Source organism: Equus quagga, chromosome 10, assembly GCF_021613505.1.
Source record: "Equus quagga isolate Etosha38 chromosome 10, UCLA_HA_Equagga_1.0, whole genome shotgun sequence".
In the NCBI taxonomy this organism is placed as follows: Eukaryota; Metazoa; Chordata; class Mammalia; order Perissodactyla; family Equidae; genus Equus; species Equus quagga.
The window spans coordinates 75,179,759-75,194,095 of NC_060276.1; the positions used below are offsets into that span (position 1 = coordinate 75,179,759).

Here is a 14,337-nt window from a genome sequence, read left to right on the forward strand (position 1 = left end):
CACAGTTGTATATCTTAGTTGCACGTCCTTCTAGTTGTGGGATGTGGGACGCTGCCTCAACGTGGCCTGACGAGCAGTGCCATGTCTGCGCCCAGGATCCGAACCCTGGGCTGCCACAGCGGAGCGCGCGAACTTACCCACTCGGCCACAGAGCCAGCCCCTAAAAAACAATCTTGAGACCATGTCTTAGTATTTGAACAGATTCAGTATGGTCTCTTGTACGTCTGCAGCTCTATTTTCAGTACTACTCAGTGATTTTTGCTGTGCCTGAGGATGAGCCGACTTTGGCAGCTGGTCTCTGCCCTTGGAAATCAGGTTAGCAATTGGGTAGAGACCGTTCCCTGGGTCATCCAAACTGTTAGCTGCTCCCCACATTCAATCCCCTTAGGGATAGATGATACAGGTAGATACCTGTACTGTGTTCGTAGTGACTTAGGGGTGTTGAGGAGGAACTTGAAGGATGTAGGGGCTTAGGAACTATTTTTATCTTTTCTAGAAAGGCAGCATGGCAGGTCTGTAGTCAGATAGACCTACCATTTACTGGTTGAGTGATCTTAGGCAACTCATTTATCCTTTCTGAGCCTTGGTTGCCTTACTGTAAAATGGGCTACTACCTAGCATATGTAGTAGTTGTGAAGACTGAATGAAATAGCATGTATAAATATGCTCAGCAGGATATCTGACACATACCAGGTGCTCTACAGATTTTCAGAGATGTTAATTCCTTTCCCCCTTTTCCACTTGGAGGTCAGGAAGGAAAGAAGGATTTGGGATAAAGACACCTGGCTATGTTGATATCAAAGGAGAAGACTTGGACTTGGTCTTAGCTTAAGAGGCGCTTCTGGCAAGAGAGGGTGTCTCTTTCTCAATCGCTCTCTTCTTTTTCTTTTCTTTTCTTTTTTTTTTTTTTAAAGATTGGCACCTGAGCTAACAACTGTTGCCAATCTGTTTTTTCTTCTCCCCAAAGCCCCCCATTACATAGTTGCACATTTTAGTTGTGGGTCCTTCTAGTTGTGGCATGTGGGATGCTGCCTCAGCGTGGCGTGATGAGTGGTGCCGTGTCTGCACCCAGGATCCCAACCAGCGGAACCCTGGGCCGCCGAAGTGTAGCACGCAAACTCAACGATTCGGCCACAGGGCCGGCCCCAATCTCTCTCTCTTTCAATCTCTCTCTCTCTGTGTCTCTTTCACACATACATACACACTTTTTTAATACTTTATTATGTGCTTTGTATGCATTGTCTCATTTCCTCATGCTAGAAACTCTGCAAGGTAGGGATTATCACTATCCTTTTTGTGCAGATGAGGAAACTGAGACTCAGAGAGATTAATCCATTTGCTCTAGGTCTCACATTAAGTAAAGGTTAAAGTCTATAGCAAATGCAGAATCCTCACTCTCCCCATCCCAATACAAACCAAACACAAAAAATGCCCAAGAAAGGAGAAACAGTTAGGTGCTATTTTCTTTAAATCAGTTGCCTGATTTTCATTTTCTCCGCTGCCTCATATCTTTTAGGCTCTTAGTAGTCAGATCTTTGTATTTATTGATGACACATGGTAACCCTGCCTAGATTTGGGGGCTGGACCAGATAATATTTCAACCTGGAAGATCTGTTGTTTAAGCCAAGTGTTGGCCCACTCCCCACCTCCATTGAGTAACTAATGCTGATTAGGTTTCTTTGCAGTTTTTCTTTCCCTCAGCTGAACCATCGCCAAGGATTCCACCCCTCAAAATTCTCCTGGAAAAATGCCAGTCTCTGCCCATCTCACAGAACATCCCCATGGAGCTGGATCAAGTAGGCTGGAGGAGGCCCAGGAAGCTTTGCACAGGTATTCCTTTTATGCCCTGGTTTTTGCAGCAGCACATGCCAGGCAGGCCTCATGCATAGACAGACTTTGTTGACATTTCCTCTCCTTTCCTCTTACTCCCCCCTAGTTCCCCAGTACTCTTTCTCATTGGTACCTGAAAATCCACTGTTAGCAATGCCTTGATAGAGATTTTTCCCTCTCCATGCTCTTCTTTTAAAATGCAAATATCCTCATTTTTGAGGCCCTTTAACTCAAAGCACTCAAATAACCCATCTTCCCAAACCTCATTTTTTTCCAAGGCCCTCTGTACGTAATACTTTCAAGGTCTTATAAGCTCCAGTTCTTTGTGTCCATGCCCTTCATAATGCTCTTATATACACCCTGCTGGCCTCAAAGGGACCAGTCCCATAGTCCCCACCCCCAATGGGGTCATCCTAGCCCTGCCTTTCTTGCATCTTGCCTAGACTTACTCTCTGTGGGTCCCAGGTCCTTCCTCTCCTTCATTGACCACTGACCATAGAAAGCCCCTCAAGGCTCAAGGCAGCTTCATTTAACCCACTCAAAACCCAGAGGCTTACCTCCACCAACACCTCAGTTACCTCCCAGAGCTTTAGAGTACACCCTTTCAGACTCAGTCCACTGGCCCTGCCTGCCAGACTCTTGTCACTCACAAACAAAGCTCCATCTTCTGCCACAATTGGGAGAGTCCATGCTCTCTTACCTGTGGGCTTTATACCACACCCTAACAGACCCCAGTCCCAACCCCCTAGTCCTTTTATTTTTTTAACTTTTTATTAAGATTATGATAGTTTACAAAATTGTGAAATTTCAGTTGTTCATTATTGTTAGTCATGTTGTAAGTGCACCCCTTCACCCTTTGTGCCCTCCTCCCACCCCCCCACCCCCCCGGTAACCACCAATCAGTTCTCTTTGTCTATATGTTTAACTTCCACCTATGAGTGGAGTCATACAGAGTACGTCTTTCTCTATCTGGCTTATTTCACATAATACCCTCAAGGTCCATCCATGTTGTTGTGAATGAGACGATTTTATCCTTTTTTATGGCTGAGTAGTATTCCATTGTATATATATATGCACCATATCTTCTTTATCCAATCATCAGTTGATGGGCACGTAGGTTGGTTCCATGACTTGGCTATTGTAAATAATGCTGCGATGAACATAGGGGTGCATGGGACTTTTGGAATTACTGTTTTCAAGTTCTTTGGATAGATACCCAGTAGTGGGATGACTGGGTCATTTGGTATTTCTATTTTTAATTTTTTGAGGAATCTCCATACTGTTTTCCATAGTGGCTGCACCAGTTTGCATTCCTGCCAACGGTGTATGAGGGTTTCTTTTTCTCCACAACCTCTCCAACATTTGCCACTTTTTGTTTTGGTTATTTTTGCCATTCTGACAGGTGTAAGGTGATATCTTAGTGTAGATTTGATTTGCATTTCCCTGATGATTAGTGATGATGAGCATCTTCTAATGTGTCTATTGGCCATCCATATATCTTCTTTGGAGAAATGTCTGTTCATGTCCCCTGCCCATCTTTTGATCGGGTTGTTTGATTTTTTTGTTGTTGAGCTGTGTGAGTTCTTTATATATTATGGAGATTAACCATTTGTCAGATATATAACTTGTAAATATTTTTTCCCAACTAGTGGGGTGTTTTTTTGTTTCAATCCTGTTTTCCCTTGCCTTGAAGAAGCTCTTTAGTCTGATGAAATCCCATTTGTTTACTCTTTCTATTGTTTCCCTTCTCTGAGAAGACATGGTGTCTGAAAAGATCCTTTTAACACTGATGTCAAAGAGTGTTCTGCCTACATTTTCTTCTAGAAGCCTTATGGTTTCAGGTCTCACCTTTATGTCTTTGATCCATTTTGAGTTTATTTTGATGAATGGTGAGAAAGAATAGTCAATTTTCACTCTTTTACATGTGGCTGTCCAGTTTTCCCCGCATCATTTGTTGAAGAGATTTTCTTTTCTCCATTGTATGCCCTCAGCTCCTTTGTGGAAGATTAGCTATCCATACATGTGTGGTTTTATTTCTGGGCTTTCAATTCTGTTCCATTGGTCTGTGCACCTGTTTTTGTACCAGTACCATGCTGTTTTGATTACTGTAGTTTTGTAGTATGTTTTGAAGTCAGGGATTGTGATGCCTCCGGCTTTGTTCTTCTTACTCAGGATTGCTTTAGCAATTTGGGGTCTTTTGTTGCCCCATATGAATTTTAAGATTCTTTGTTCTATTTCTGTAAAGAATGTCACTGGGATTCTGATTGGGATAGTGTTGAATTTGTAGATTGCTTTAGGTAGTATGGACATTTTAACTATGTTTATTCTTTCAATCCATGTGCATGGGATGTCTTTCCATCTCTTTACGTCGTCATCAATTTCTTCCAGGAAGGTCTTGTAGTTTTTGTTGTATAGGTGTTTCACTTCCTTGGTTAAATTTACCCCAAGGTATTTTATTCTTTTTGTTGCAATTGTGAATGGGATTGAGTTCTTGAGTTCTTTTTCTGTTAGTTCGTTGTTAGAATATAGAAATGCTACTGATTTACGTATGTTGATTTTATACCCTGCAACTTTGCTGTAGCTGTTGATTATTTCTAATAGTTTTCCAATGGATTCTTTGGGGTTTTCAATATATAAGATCATGTCGTCTGCAAAGAGTGAGATTTCCACTTCTTCATTGCCTGTTTGGATTCCTTGTATTTCTTTTTCCTGCCGAATTGCTCTGGCCAAAACCTCCAGTACTATGTTGAATAAGAGTGGTGAGAGTGGACACCCTTGTCTTGTTCCTGTTCTCAGAGGGACGGCTTTCAGTTTTTGCCCATTGAGCATGATGTTGGCTGTGGGCTTGTCATATATGGCCTTTAATATGTTGAGGTACTTTCCTTCTATACCCATTTTATCGAGAGTTTTTTATCATAAATGGATGTTGGATCTTGTCGAATGCTTTCTCTGCATCTATTGAGGTGATCATGTGGTTTTTGTTTCTCATTTTGTTAATGTAGTGTATCACATTGATTGACTTGCAGATGTTGAACCATCCTTGTGTCCCTGGTATAAATCCCACTTGATCATGGTATATAATCTTTTTAATGTGTTTCTGTATTGGGTTTGGCAAAATTTTGTTGAGGATTTTTGCATCTATGTTCATCAGTGATACTGGCCTGTAGTTTTCCTTCTTTTTGTTGTCCTTGTCAGGTTTTGGGATCAGGGTGATGTTGGCTTCATAGAATGTGTTAAGGAGTGCTCCATCTTTCTCAACTTTCTGGAACAGTTTGAGAAGGATAGATATTAGATCTTTTTTGAATGTTTGGTAGAATTCTCCAGAGAAGCTGTCTGGTCCTGGACTTTTTTGGGGGGAAGGTTTTTGATTACTGTTTCAATTTCTTTACTTGTGATTGGTCTATTCAGATTCTCTATTTCTTCCTGCTTCAAGTTTTTGGAGGTTGTAAGAGTCTGAGAATTTATCCATTTCTTCTAGATTGTCCAATTTGTTGGCATATAGTTTTTCTTAGTATTTTCTTATGACCTTTTTTATTTCTGTGGTATCTGTTGTGATTTCTCTTGTCTCATTTCTAATTTTATTTATTTGAGCCTTCTCTCTTTTTTTCTTAGTGAGTCTGGCTAAGGGTCCATCAATTTTGTTCATTTTTTCAAAGAACCAACTCTTTGTTTCATTGATCCTTTCTACCGTCTTTTTTGTTTCAATTTCATTTATTTATGCTCTCATTTTTATTATTTCCCTCCTTATACTGACTTTTGGCTTTGTTTGTCCTTCTTTTTCTAATTCTGTTAGATGTCGTTTGAGATTGCTTATCAGATTTTTCTTGTTTGTTGAGGTGAGCCTGTCTTCCAATGAATTTCCCTCTTAGGACCGCTTTTGCTGCATCCCAAATGAGTTGGTATGGCGGGTTTTCATTTTCACTTGTCTCCAGATAATATTTGATTTCTTCTTTACTTTCTTCAATAATCCATTGTTTGTTCAGTAGCATGTTGTTTAGTCTCCACATTTTTGCCCCTTTCCCAGCTTTATTCTTGTAGTTGATTTCTAGTTTCATAGCATTATGATCGGAAAAGATGCTTGCTATTATTTCAACCCTCTTGAATTTGTTGAGGCTTGCTTTGTTTCCCAAGATGTGGTCTATCCTTGAGAATGTTCCATGCACACTGAGAGGAATGTATAACCTGCTGTTTTTGGATTGAGTGTTCTATATACATCTATCAAGTTCATCTGGTCTAATTTTTCATTTAATTCTATAATTTCCTTGTTGAGTTTCTGTCTGGATGATCTATCCAGTGGTGTTAATGGGGTGTTGAGGTCCCCTGCTAGTATTGTACTGTTGTTGATGTCTCCTTTTAATTTTGTTAATAGTTGCTTTGCATATTTTGGTGCTGCTGTCTTGGGTCTGTATATATTTATATGTGTTGTGTCTTCTTGGTGGAGTGTTCCTTTTATCATTATAAACTGCCCCCTTTGTCTATCTTTATCTGTTTTGCTTTGAAGTCTACTTTGTCTGATATAAGTATGGCGACACCTGCTTTCCTATGTTCATTATTCGCTTGGAGTATCATCTTCCCTCCCTTCACTCTGAGTCTGTGTTTGTCTTTGGCGCTGAGGTGTGTTTCCTGGAGGAAGCATATTGTTCGCTCTTGTTTTTAATCCATCCTGCCACTCTGTGTCTTTTGATTGGAGAGTTCAATCCATTTACATTTAGAGTGAGTATTGAAATGTGGGGGCCTAACGCTGCCATTTTATCCTTTGTTTTCTGGTTCAGTTGCATTTCCTTTGTTTCTTGTCCCATGATTTTTGGACTACCAATTCAGGTAGCTAGATTTCTATATTGGCTTTCTCCTTATTTGTAATTTGTGTCTTTATTCTTGTTATTTGTTTAGTGGTTACCATGTGGTTTGTATAAAACATCTCATAGATGAGATATTTCATTTTCTGATAGCCTCTTATTTCCTTAGATTAAGCTATTCCATCCCTTACCTCTTCCCCTTCTAGGTTGTTATTGTCAGATTTTTTTTTCTTCCTTCTTGTGTTGTGAGATTGTCGTTAAAATGACAAGATTATATTTATTCTTGGTGTTTCCCTTCCTTTTATCTTTAATGTTATACTTAGCCTTTGCTAACCTGTCCTGATGGAGAGCTGCAACTTTCTGATTTTGTCTTTCTACTTATCTCCTTAGCCCTGGGATTTGTAACCCCTCTCCTTTTTTTTTTGATTTTTCAAGTATGAGGGTCTTCCTGAGCATTTCTTCTAAGGGAGGTCTTGTGGCAATGAACTCCGTTAACTTTTGTTTATCTGGGAAAGTTTTTATTTCTCCATCATATTTGAAGAATATTTTTGATGGATAGAGTATTCTTAGCTGCACGTTTTTGTCCTTCAGAGTTTTGAATATATCATTCCACTCTCTTCTAGCCTGTAAGGTACCTGCTGAGAAATCTGATGACAGCCTGATGGGGGTTCCTTTGTAGGTTATTTTCTTCTGCCTTGCTGCCCTTTGTATTTTCTCTTTGTCATTGACTTTTGCAAGCTTCACTAGTATATGCCTTGGGGTTGGTCTTTTTACATTGATAAAGTTTGGAGCTCTATTAGCTTTTGTCACATGGAGTTCCATCTCTCTCCCCAGGTTTGGGCAGTTCTCAGCCATTATTTCTTTGAACAGGCTTTCTGCCCCCTTCTCCTTCTCTTCTCCCTCTGGGTACTTATAATACCTATGTTGTATTTCTTAATTGGGTCAGATATTTCACGGAGAGTTCCTTCATTTCTTTTTAGTCTTAGTTCTCTTCCCTCCTCTATGTGCAGCATTTCTATATTTCTATCCTCCAAATTGCTAATTCTGTCTTCCATATTATTGACCCTACTGTTCAGAGAGTCCAGATTTTTCTTAATCTTCTCCATTGTGTTCTTCATTTCCAACATTTCTGATTGGTTCTTCTTTATAGTATTGAGCTTTTTTGTGACATAGCTCCTAAACTCGTTGAGTTGTCTATCTGTATTCTCTTTAAACTCATTGAGTTTTTTTAATGATGGCTATTTTGAATTCATTGTCATTTAGGTTATAGATTTCAGTGTCTTTGGGATTGTTTCCTGGGTACTTGTCATTTTCCTTCTGTTCTGGAGATTTAATATAGTTTTTCATACTGCTTGTTGGCATGGATTTGTGCCTCTGGATAGAGATAGAGTTTAGTTACTGCTTCCACTTGCTTCTACTGGAGTTGGGGGGGAGTAGCTATGTAATCTGCACCAACCAGGATCCCTGTCAGCTGTTGCTGACCAGACCTGGGCCCCTCCTTGTGGTCACAGTGGCCCTGTGGGGTCTCTTATCAGCTGTGGGGACAATCACAAGGGGGCTGTAGGTTTCTGGTGCCTACTGTCACAGACCACCTAGATGTGCTCTCTTCTTAGTGTCTGCAGCAGTGTTATGGGCTTTCACAGAGGCTGGGAGCAGGTTCACCTAGGCTCACAGCTTTGCCACTGTCAGGACCCACAAAATCTCACTTGTCCACTATGGGCCACAGCAGCGCTATGGGTATCTACTGCAGTCTGTGGTTAGCTCACCTAGCTGTACTACTTCTGCCTTCCAGCCTTGTGATTTCCGGGCAGCGCCTCTCCACTAATGCTGTGCAGAAGCTTTCCTTGTGGCTGCTGTGGGACTGTGGATTTTCCCCCTGGAACATGGAGCAGACTTGCTGGGGCTCCAACTTGCCAGCACCCAGTCACACGGTCTCTCTGGGTCTCCCTTGCCCCCAAGGGCCACAGCAGTAGTTTGTGTTCCAGAGGCGGCTGGCAGGTTGCTGTGCCACCTGGGATCCTCCTACCCCATGGCCTCCCAGCATTCTGAATGCTGGACGGGTCCTCTCTACTAATGCCAAGTAGAGGCTTTCCCTGTGGCTGCCATGGGACTGTGGATTTTCCCCCTGGAACGTGGAGCAGGCTCGCTGGGGCTCCAACTTGCCACCACCCACTCACACAGACTCACTGGGTCTCCCTTGCCCCCTGTGGGCCCCAGCAGGAGTTTGTGAGTCAGAGATGGCTGGCGGGTTGCTGCACTGCCCGGGATCCTCCTCTCTTGGAGCCTCCCAGTGTTCTGAACGCTGGGCAGGGCCTCTCCACTAATGCCGAGTAGAGGCTTTCCCTGTGGCTGCTGTGGGACCATGGATTTTTCCACTGGGCTAAGGGGCAATCGCAGGGGGCTTAGGTAGGGCTGTAGTCACCTGTTTTCACCATCACTCTGCCAATGTGTGCACAAGTCTGCCCTTGATGCCGTGGTGATGCTATGAGCATGTCCACTGGTAGAAAGTCACTTGCAGGTACGAGGCTGTCTGGGGGTTGGAGAGTTTTCACCTATCTCCACCTCCTCCCGGAGGAAATCCATCCACCCTCAATGTATAGCAGCACGGGTCTCTCAGGCATGCTGAGATGCTGTGTGGCTATCCTTTGTTGACTGATGAATGTCCAATTAGTTGTAGTTCGAAGGGGGAGAGACAAAGAAAACTGCTCACTCTGCCATATTTCTCCCTAGACCTTTTTACAGCAGCATAATTTGCATAAATGCTGAGGACACACGGGACCTCACGGCATTCCTTTCCAAAGTTTCCTATAGTCTCTACAAGCTCTGGGAGCCCTGGTCCCACTTCCTCATAACCCAAAGTTTCCCTCAACCCCAAAGTCTCTGAACCTGCTACTTCTCTTCTTCTTTTCTCTTTTATTCTCCTTATTCCATGTGTGGAAGACATGTGGGATGCTTTGACTTGAAACTTACTTCCAACCCTGCAATTCTTTGCCAGCATTCCAGGAAGGTGGGAGCCAAAGAAATCACAGGTTTGGGTCTTTTGTAGTATCATCTCCCTCAGAAATCCCCAGAAGCTAGGAAGGTGGTAAAAGGAAAGAGTAAAGACTTCCGAAGATAGGGAGATAATCCTTCACTGTTAGAACTAAGAGGGTCCATAGAGTTTGCTCAGTCCTCTTGTTTTATGAATGGGGAAATGTGCTCAGACAGGGGAAGGGACCTGTCCAAGGTAATAAGTCAGTTCGTAACACAGTTATGACTGAGGGCTTCAACCTTCTGACTTTCCACCATGCCTGAGTGCAATTTTACTCGAGTTATAGAGCAACGTTCTAAATGTTGGAATGCCAAGCCTGTTTCCATTCAAGCTCACCTGTACTGGGATTGCCAACTGTCTCCTTTACCCCTACGGAGACTGCAGGTGGTAGGTGCAAGCCAAGTCATCAAGGTAGCAGCAGATGTCTGCCGTATTTTCTAAGTCCGCTGCCTGGGAAGAAGACATTCTCTCACAATCCCCTGGGAGGTCATGCCAGGGGGTCTAATGCAGGGGATCTGGTCACAGCTGTTCCCCTCCTTCCTCTCTCTTAGGGAGTGAGCCCAAACCCCAGCAGTTCAGAGACTTTTTGGCTGCTGCCACCACTCCACTACCAAGTCCATCAGAGTGCCCCACACCAGCCTCCTGGTTGTCAGGAGCAGATAACAGCCTCTTTGGGAGAAGCCTAACAAAACCAGGGTTAATACCTACCTTAGGGACTGCTCTGGGCTTATTTATAGGCCATGGGTGGGAAAATGTACCCCTGAGACTGGCACAGGTCCTGCTATCACCTCAGCAGCTACTCTCACCTCTGGGATATAAGTGGCTCCCACGTTGTAGCTTTGCTTCTCAAGGTCACAAACAGATGCTTGGACTAAAAATATCCTTAGGAAGGAGGATGATGTCAGGATCCCATTTGGGAAGCTAGTTGTCATTCAGCTCCTCTTATATCCCTGACCCTGCTGGAAATAGGATCCAAGGATTCCAGTCGCATTATATTTAGTACCTGATTTACCTCATCTTGTTCAGGGCCTGAAGGACTTCAGTTTGTTTTCTAGTGCTCAATCTTTGCCCTTCCATCTTCCTCCACATACATTCCTACAAGCCACTCCCTCTCAGCTTCTAATTTGGAGATTCCCATGTCAGACCAGTATAGTGGAAAGAAGATCAGCTTTGGATTTGGATAGACCCAGGTTCAAATTTCTGTTCTGCCACCTGGAAAAGTTGCGTTATATCTCTGAACCTCAGTTTCCCCATCTAAGGAATGAGGTGCTGGATAACATCTGACGCACAGGATCATTGTGAGGACTGAGTGAAGTAAAATCTAGGAATGTTCCTGCCACAGTTCCTGGCATAGTGATAACTGATGGTAGGTTCCTTCTTTCCACTGCCTTCCACCAACTCCATATGGCCAAGGAGTTTCCCCACATGCACACACACATACTCTACTGTGGGACTCAACCTGAATCTACCCTAGTAATTGAGCTACTTCCTCTCATTATTCATTTATTCACTCACTCACTGACTCAACAAACATTTATTGAGCAAAGTTAGAAGGTCAGTGGAGTTTGCTTTCTGATATCCTGATGTGCTGGAAGGGCAAAAGTTTTGAATTCAGATATACCTGGATTTGAATTTTGGCTCTATCACTTACTAGCTGCGTGACCTGGAATAAATCACTTTACCACTTTGAGACTCAGTTCTGTTATCTGTAATATTAAGGTAATAATTTGAACCTCATAGGCAATGCTGTAAGGCTAAGAAACATAAAAATATTTTATAAGCTCTGAAGTGCTATGCAACTAGATAGAAATGATAATAATAACAATAACAATAAACTAGTTAGAGATAGGAGTTGTGTCTATACCTATCCAGGCCCCTTACATATTTGATAGTCCATAAATATCTGTTGACGCCAATATTAGAATTCAAGACTTACTTTCCAAATGAAGTATGGGTGTTCTTCTACTTGAAAGGATCAGAATCCCAGAAACAACTCCACTGTAGGTGTATCCACACACATTTCACCCCACATATTGGCTGAGCTCTGCTCAAACCACTTGAAGCTTGGCTGACTCAGAGGCTTGTTTTGACAATAACATTCAAATAATTTCCCACTGAGGCCCTGTCCCTCCTAGTAGGGGTGGCTCTGGGTTGGTGTTGATCTAGAGGGCTGTAGGGAACAGCTAGAAGAACCTAACACCACTTAACTAAAAGACCCTGGGGCAGTTGGAAGCAATCTTAAGGAAGACACTGGCTTCTGAGCAGGTAAGAAGAAACTGATGTATCTTTACTTGTTATTTGTGTATTTCTTTGGTTATAGTATCATTTAGCTGCATTTGATAACTGAGCCAGGTGTCAGAAGACCTGAGTTTTGTTGCTGGGTTTCTGTGTGTCTGTGTGTGGTCAGTTCCAATCATTCCTTTTTTGTGAGCTTCAGTATCGTCATCTTGGAAATGGAGACAGTGCTGTTTAGCTGTTCTGAGAACACAGATTTCACTTATTAATTGGGTCTGATTAGATATGTCCTTGGTTTCTCCTCCTACTCGCTGGTTTTAGGATACAACCACTACTCACATTTCCTTTGAACATGTGGGTTACAGAAAGAGATGAAAATTTAGAACTGAAATTTTCAGTTCTATTCAGAACTGAATATAATTCAGAAATATAATTCAGGATATAATTCAGAAATTATATTGCTTTGGGGAAGTGTGTTGAAAGGGGCAACAAATTAGGCCTAATGGTGGAAACAAGGTTTTGACAATATTTGTTTATTTTAACGCAGCTTTCCATACCACTTAAGACTTCAAGTACTAGAGAATTGTCCAGACCTGGAATTCTTATGTAATTCTAGACAAGAGCCTAAGGTTCCTCCTTTCCCAAGATATCCCTTGAGCGATACAAGAAGGTCCAGGGTATTTCAGATACTGGCTTTGGATTTCTTCTTGACTAATTTCAGCTCCCCTTCTCCCCTTTACTGGCCTCATGTGAGCATAACCTTCCATTCCATCCCTATCCACCTCAATCCTGGTGGTTCTGAAAGGTAGATCAGGGTGACCAGCAGCCAGGCCTCTCTAAAAGGAGCTGAGATATGAACTCAGCCTAAAGGCTATTCTCTTGCCACAGGTAACTTGGACCAGGGCTCCAAGACACTGGAAACCTGTAAGAATGCTGGTGGATACTGGAAGCACCAGGAACCAGGAAACAAGCAAGTTAATAAGGTAAGACCTCTTTCTTAGTTCCTTTGGAACTTGTTAAGCCTCCAGGACCATTTATTTCTTCTAAGCTTTCCTTTTCTTAGACATATTCCAAGTATTGGAGCTTCCAGCATGTGGAATGGAAGCAATTTTAAAATGGGTTTCTGAGCTATTTTATAGCTCATAAAAGTTGGGAGCATTAACCTTTTTTCCCTGAGGTTAATTTTTTTTATGAAATAAACGAAGGACATTTTATGGCTTCCATGCAGCCTGTTGCTGCCGTTGTCTTTGGCTGCCTTTCCTGCAGCAGATGGAGGAGCTGTGAGATTTTAAACCTGGGTACTTTGGTTTGCTTTTATTACATCCTTTGGGTTCATGACCATCTCTTCACTGCTAACTAGTGGCATATTTATGGGGATTTTCTTGGAGAAGATGTTTCCTAAATACAGATATAATAGCTGGTTCTTAGGAGTTCAGTGTTAGCAGACTTCTTTACTTCCATGTCTTTACATCCATGTCTGTTGAGTATTTGTGTGAACCTTTGTAAATGTAGCTTTATTACTATATCTCTGTGCATGTGCATGCCTCTCCACATGTGCCTATATATGCATCTTTGCCCATCTATGTGCCTGTTAAAGTTCTTCTTTTGTTCACGTATGGGCGTCCCTGAGCATGACTACAGTGTATTTTTTAATTTAACTCTCTGCTTGTGTGTGTCTCTGTTTGTGTGGATAGATAGATAGATAGATAGATAGATAGATAGATAAGCATTTTGTCTGAGTGTATCTTTGGGTGTTTTGACATCTGGTGTTTTCCTGTATGTGTTTGGATCTATAGGCCTGTCTATTTGCATCTTTTTGCTTGAGGGTGTAAATAGGTGCCTTCTTTCAAGTGTGTCTGTGTGTCTGCATGAGTCAGTCTATCTAGGAGCAAGCATGTTTGAACATATAAGGCTACAGCTCTGTGGCTAAATCCTGGTGAGCAATGACAAATGAGAATGCAACCCCCAGAGATATCTGGCCTAGTGGCTTAGCTTTCACTACCACCACCCTCCCAGTTGAATATTTCTGCTCAGAAATAAGCTTCTAGTCACAGCAGTTTAGGCATGTTTCATGACAACCACCACCTAGAGATTCTTGGCCAGGGATATGTGTCATAAATGTGAGGATTTGTTTTGTTTTGTTTTAGTTTGGGGTTTGCAAAGTAAGGCCCAGAGGAAAAGTTCTATGACATTGGGCTTACCTTCTTCTGTTTCCTGCCCCTGCTCAGTTGCCCTCTTATCAGCCTTCTCTCACTTGACTTCCCTGGCCCAGACTCAGCTGGTCCATTTCTCCTAATACAAAGGGCACCAATAGGCAGTCTGAACACCTATTTTCATTTCAGCCAGGTCTCCATGCTGGGCCTCTGTTTATTCAGAGAACAAATGATCAGCATCCTCTTAATCAGTAATTTTTATGTGCTCAAAGACAGCAATTAGTCATTTGTG

The 14,337-nt window shown here is 42.3% G+C and overlaps 1 protein-coding gene across 8 annotated transcripts in view; it reads left to right on the forward strand.

Moving 5' to 3' along the window:
- The window catches only part of ARHGEF9 (Cdc42 guanine nucleotide exchange factor 9), a 548,669-nt gene that overhangs the window by 280,831 nt on the left and 253,501 nt on the right, over window positions 1-14,337 (forward strand). For 7 of the 8 annotated variants that reach the window (XM_046672729.1, XM_046672736.1, XM_046672732.1 and 4 more), the window contains exons 3-4: window positions 1,686-1,830; window positions 12,781-12,875. The exons of the other annotated variant lie outside the window; for it this stretch is intronic. In XM_046672729.1, coding sequence (XP_046528685.1) covers window positions 1,686-1,830; window positions 12,781-12,875 — 240 coding nt within the window. The remainder of the gene's footprint in view (window positions 1-1,685; window positions 1,831-12,780; window positions 12,876-14,337) is intronic. 8 annotated transcript variants of the gene reach the window in all.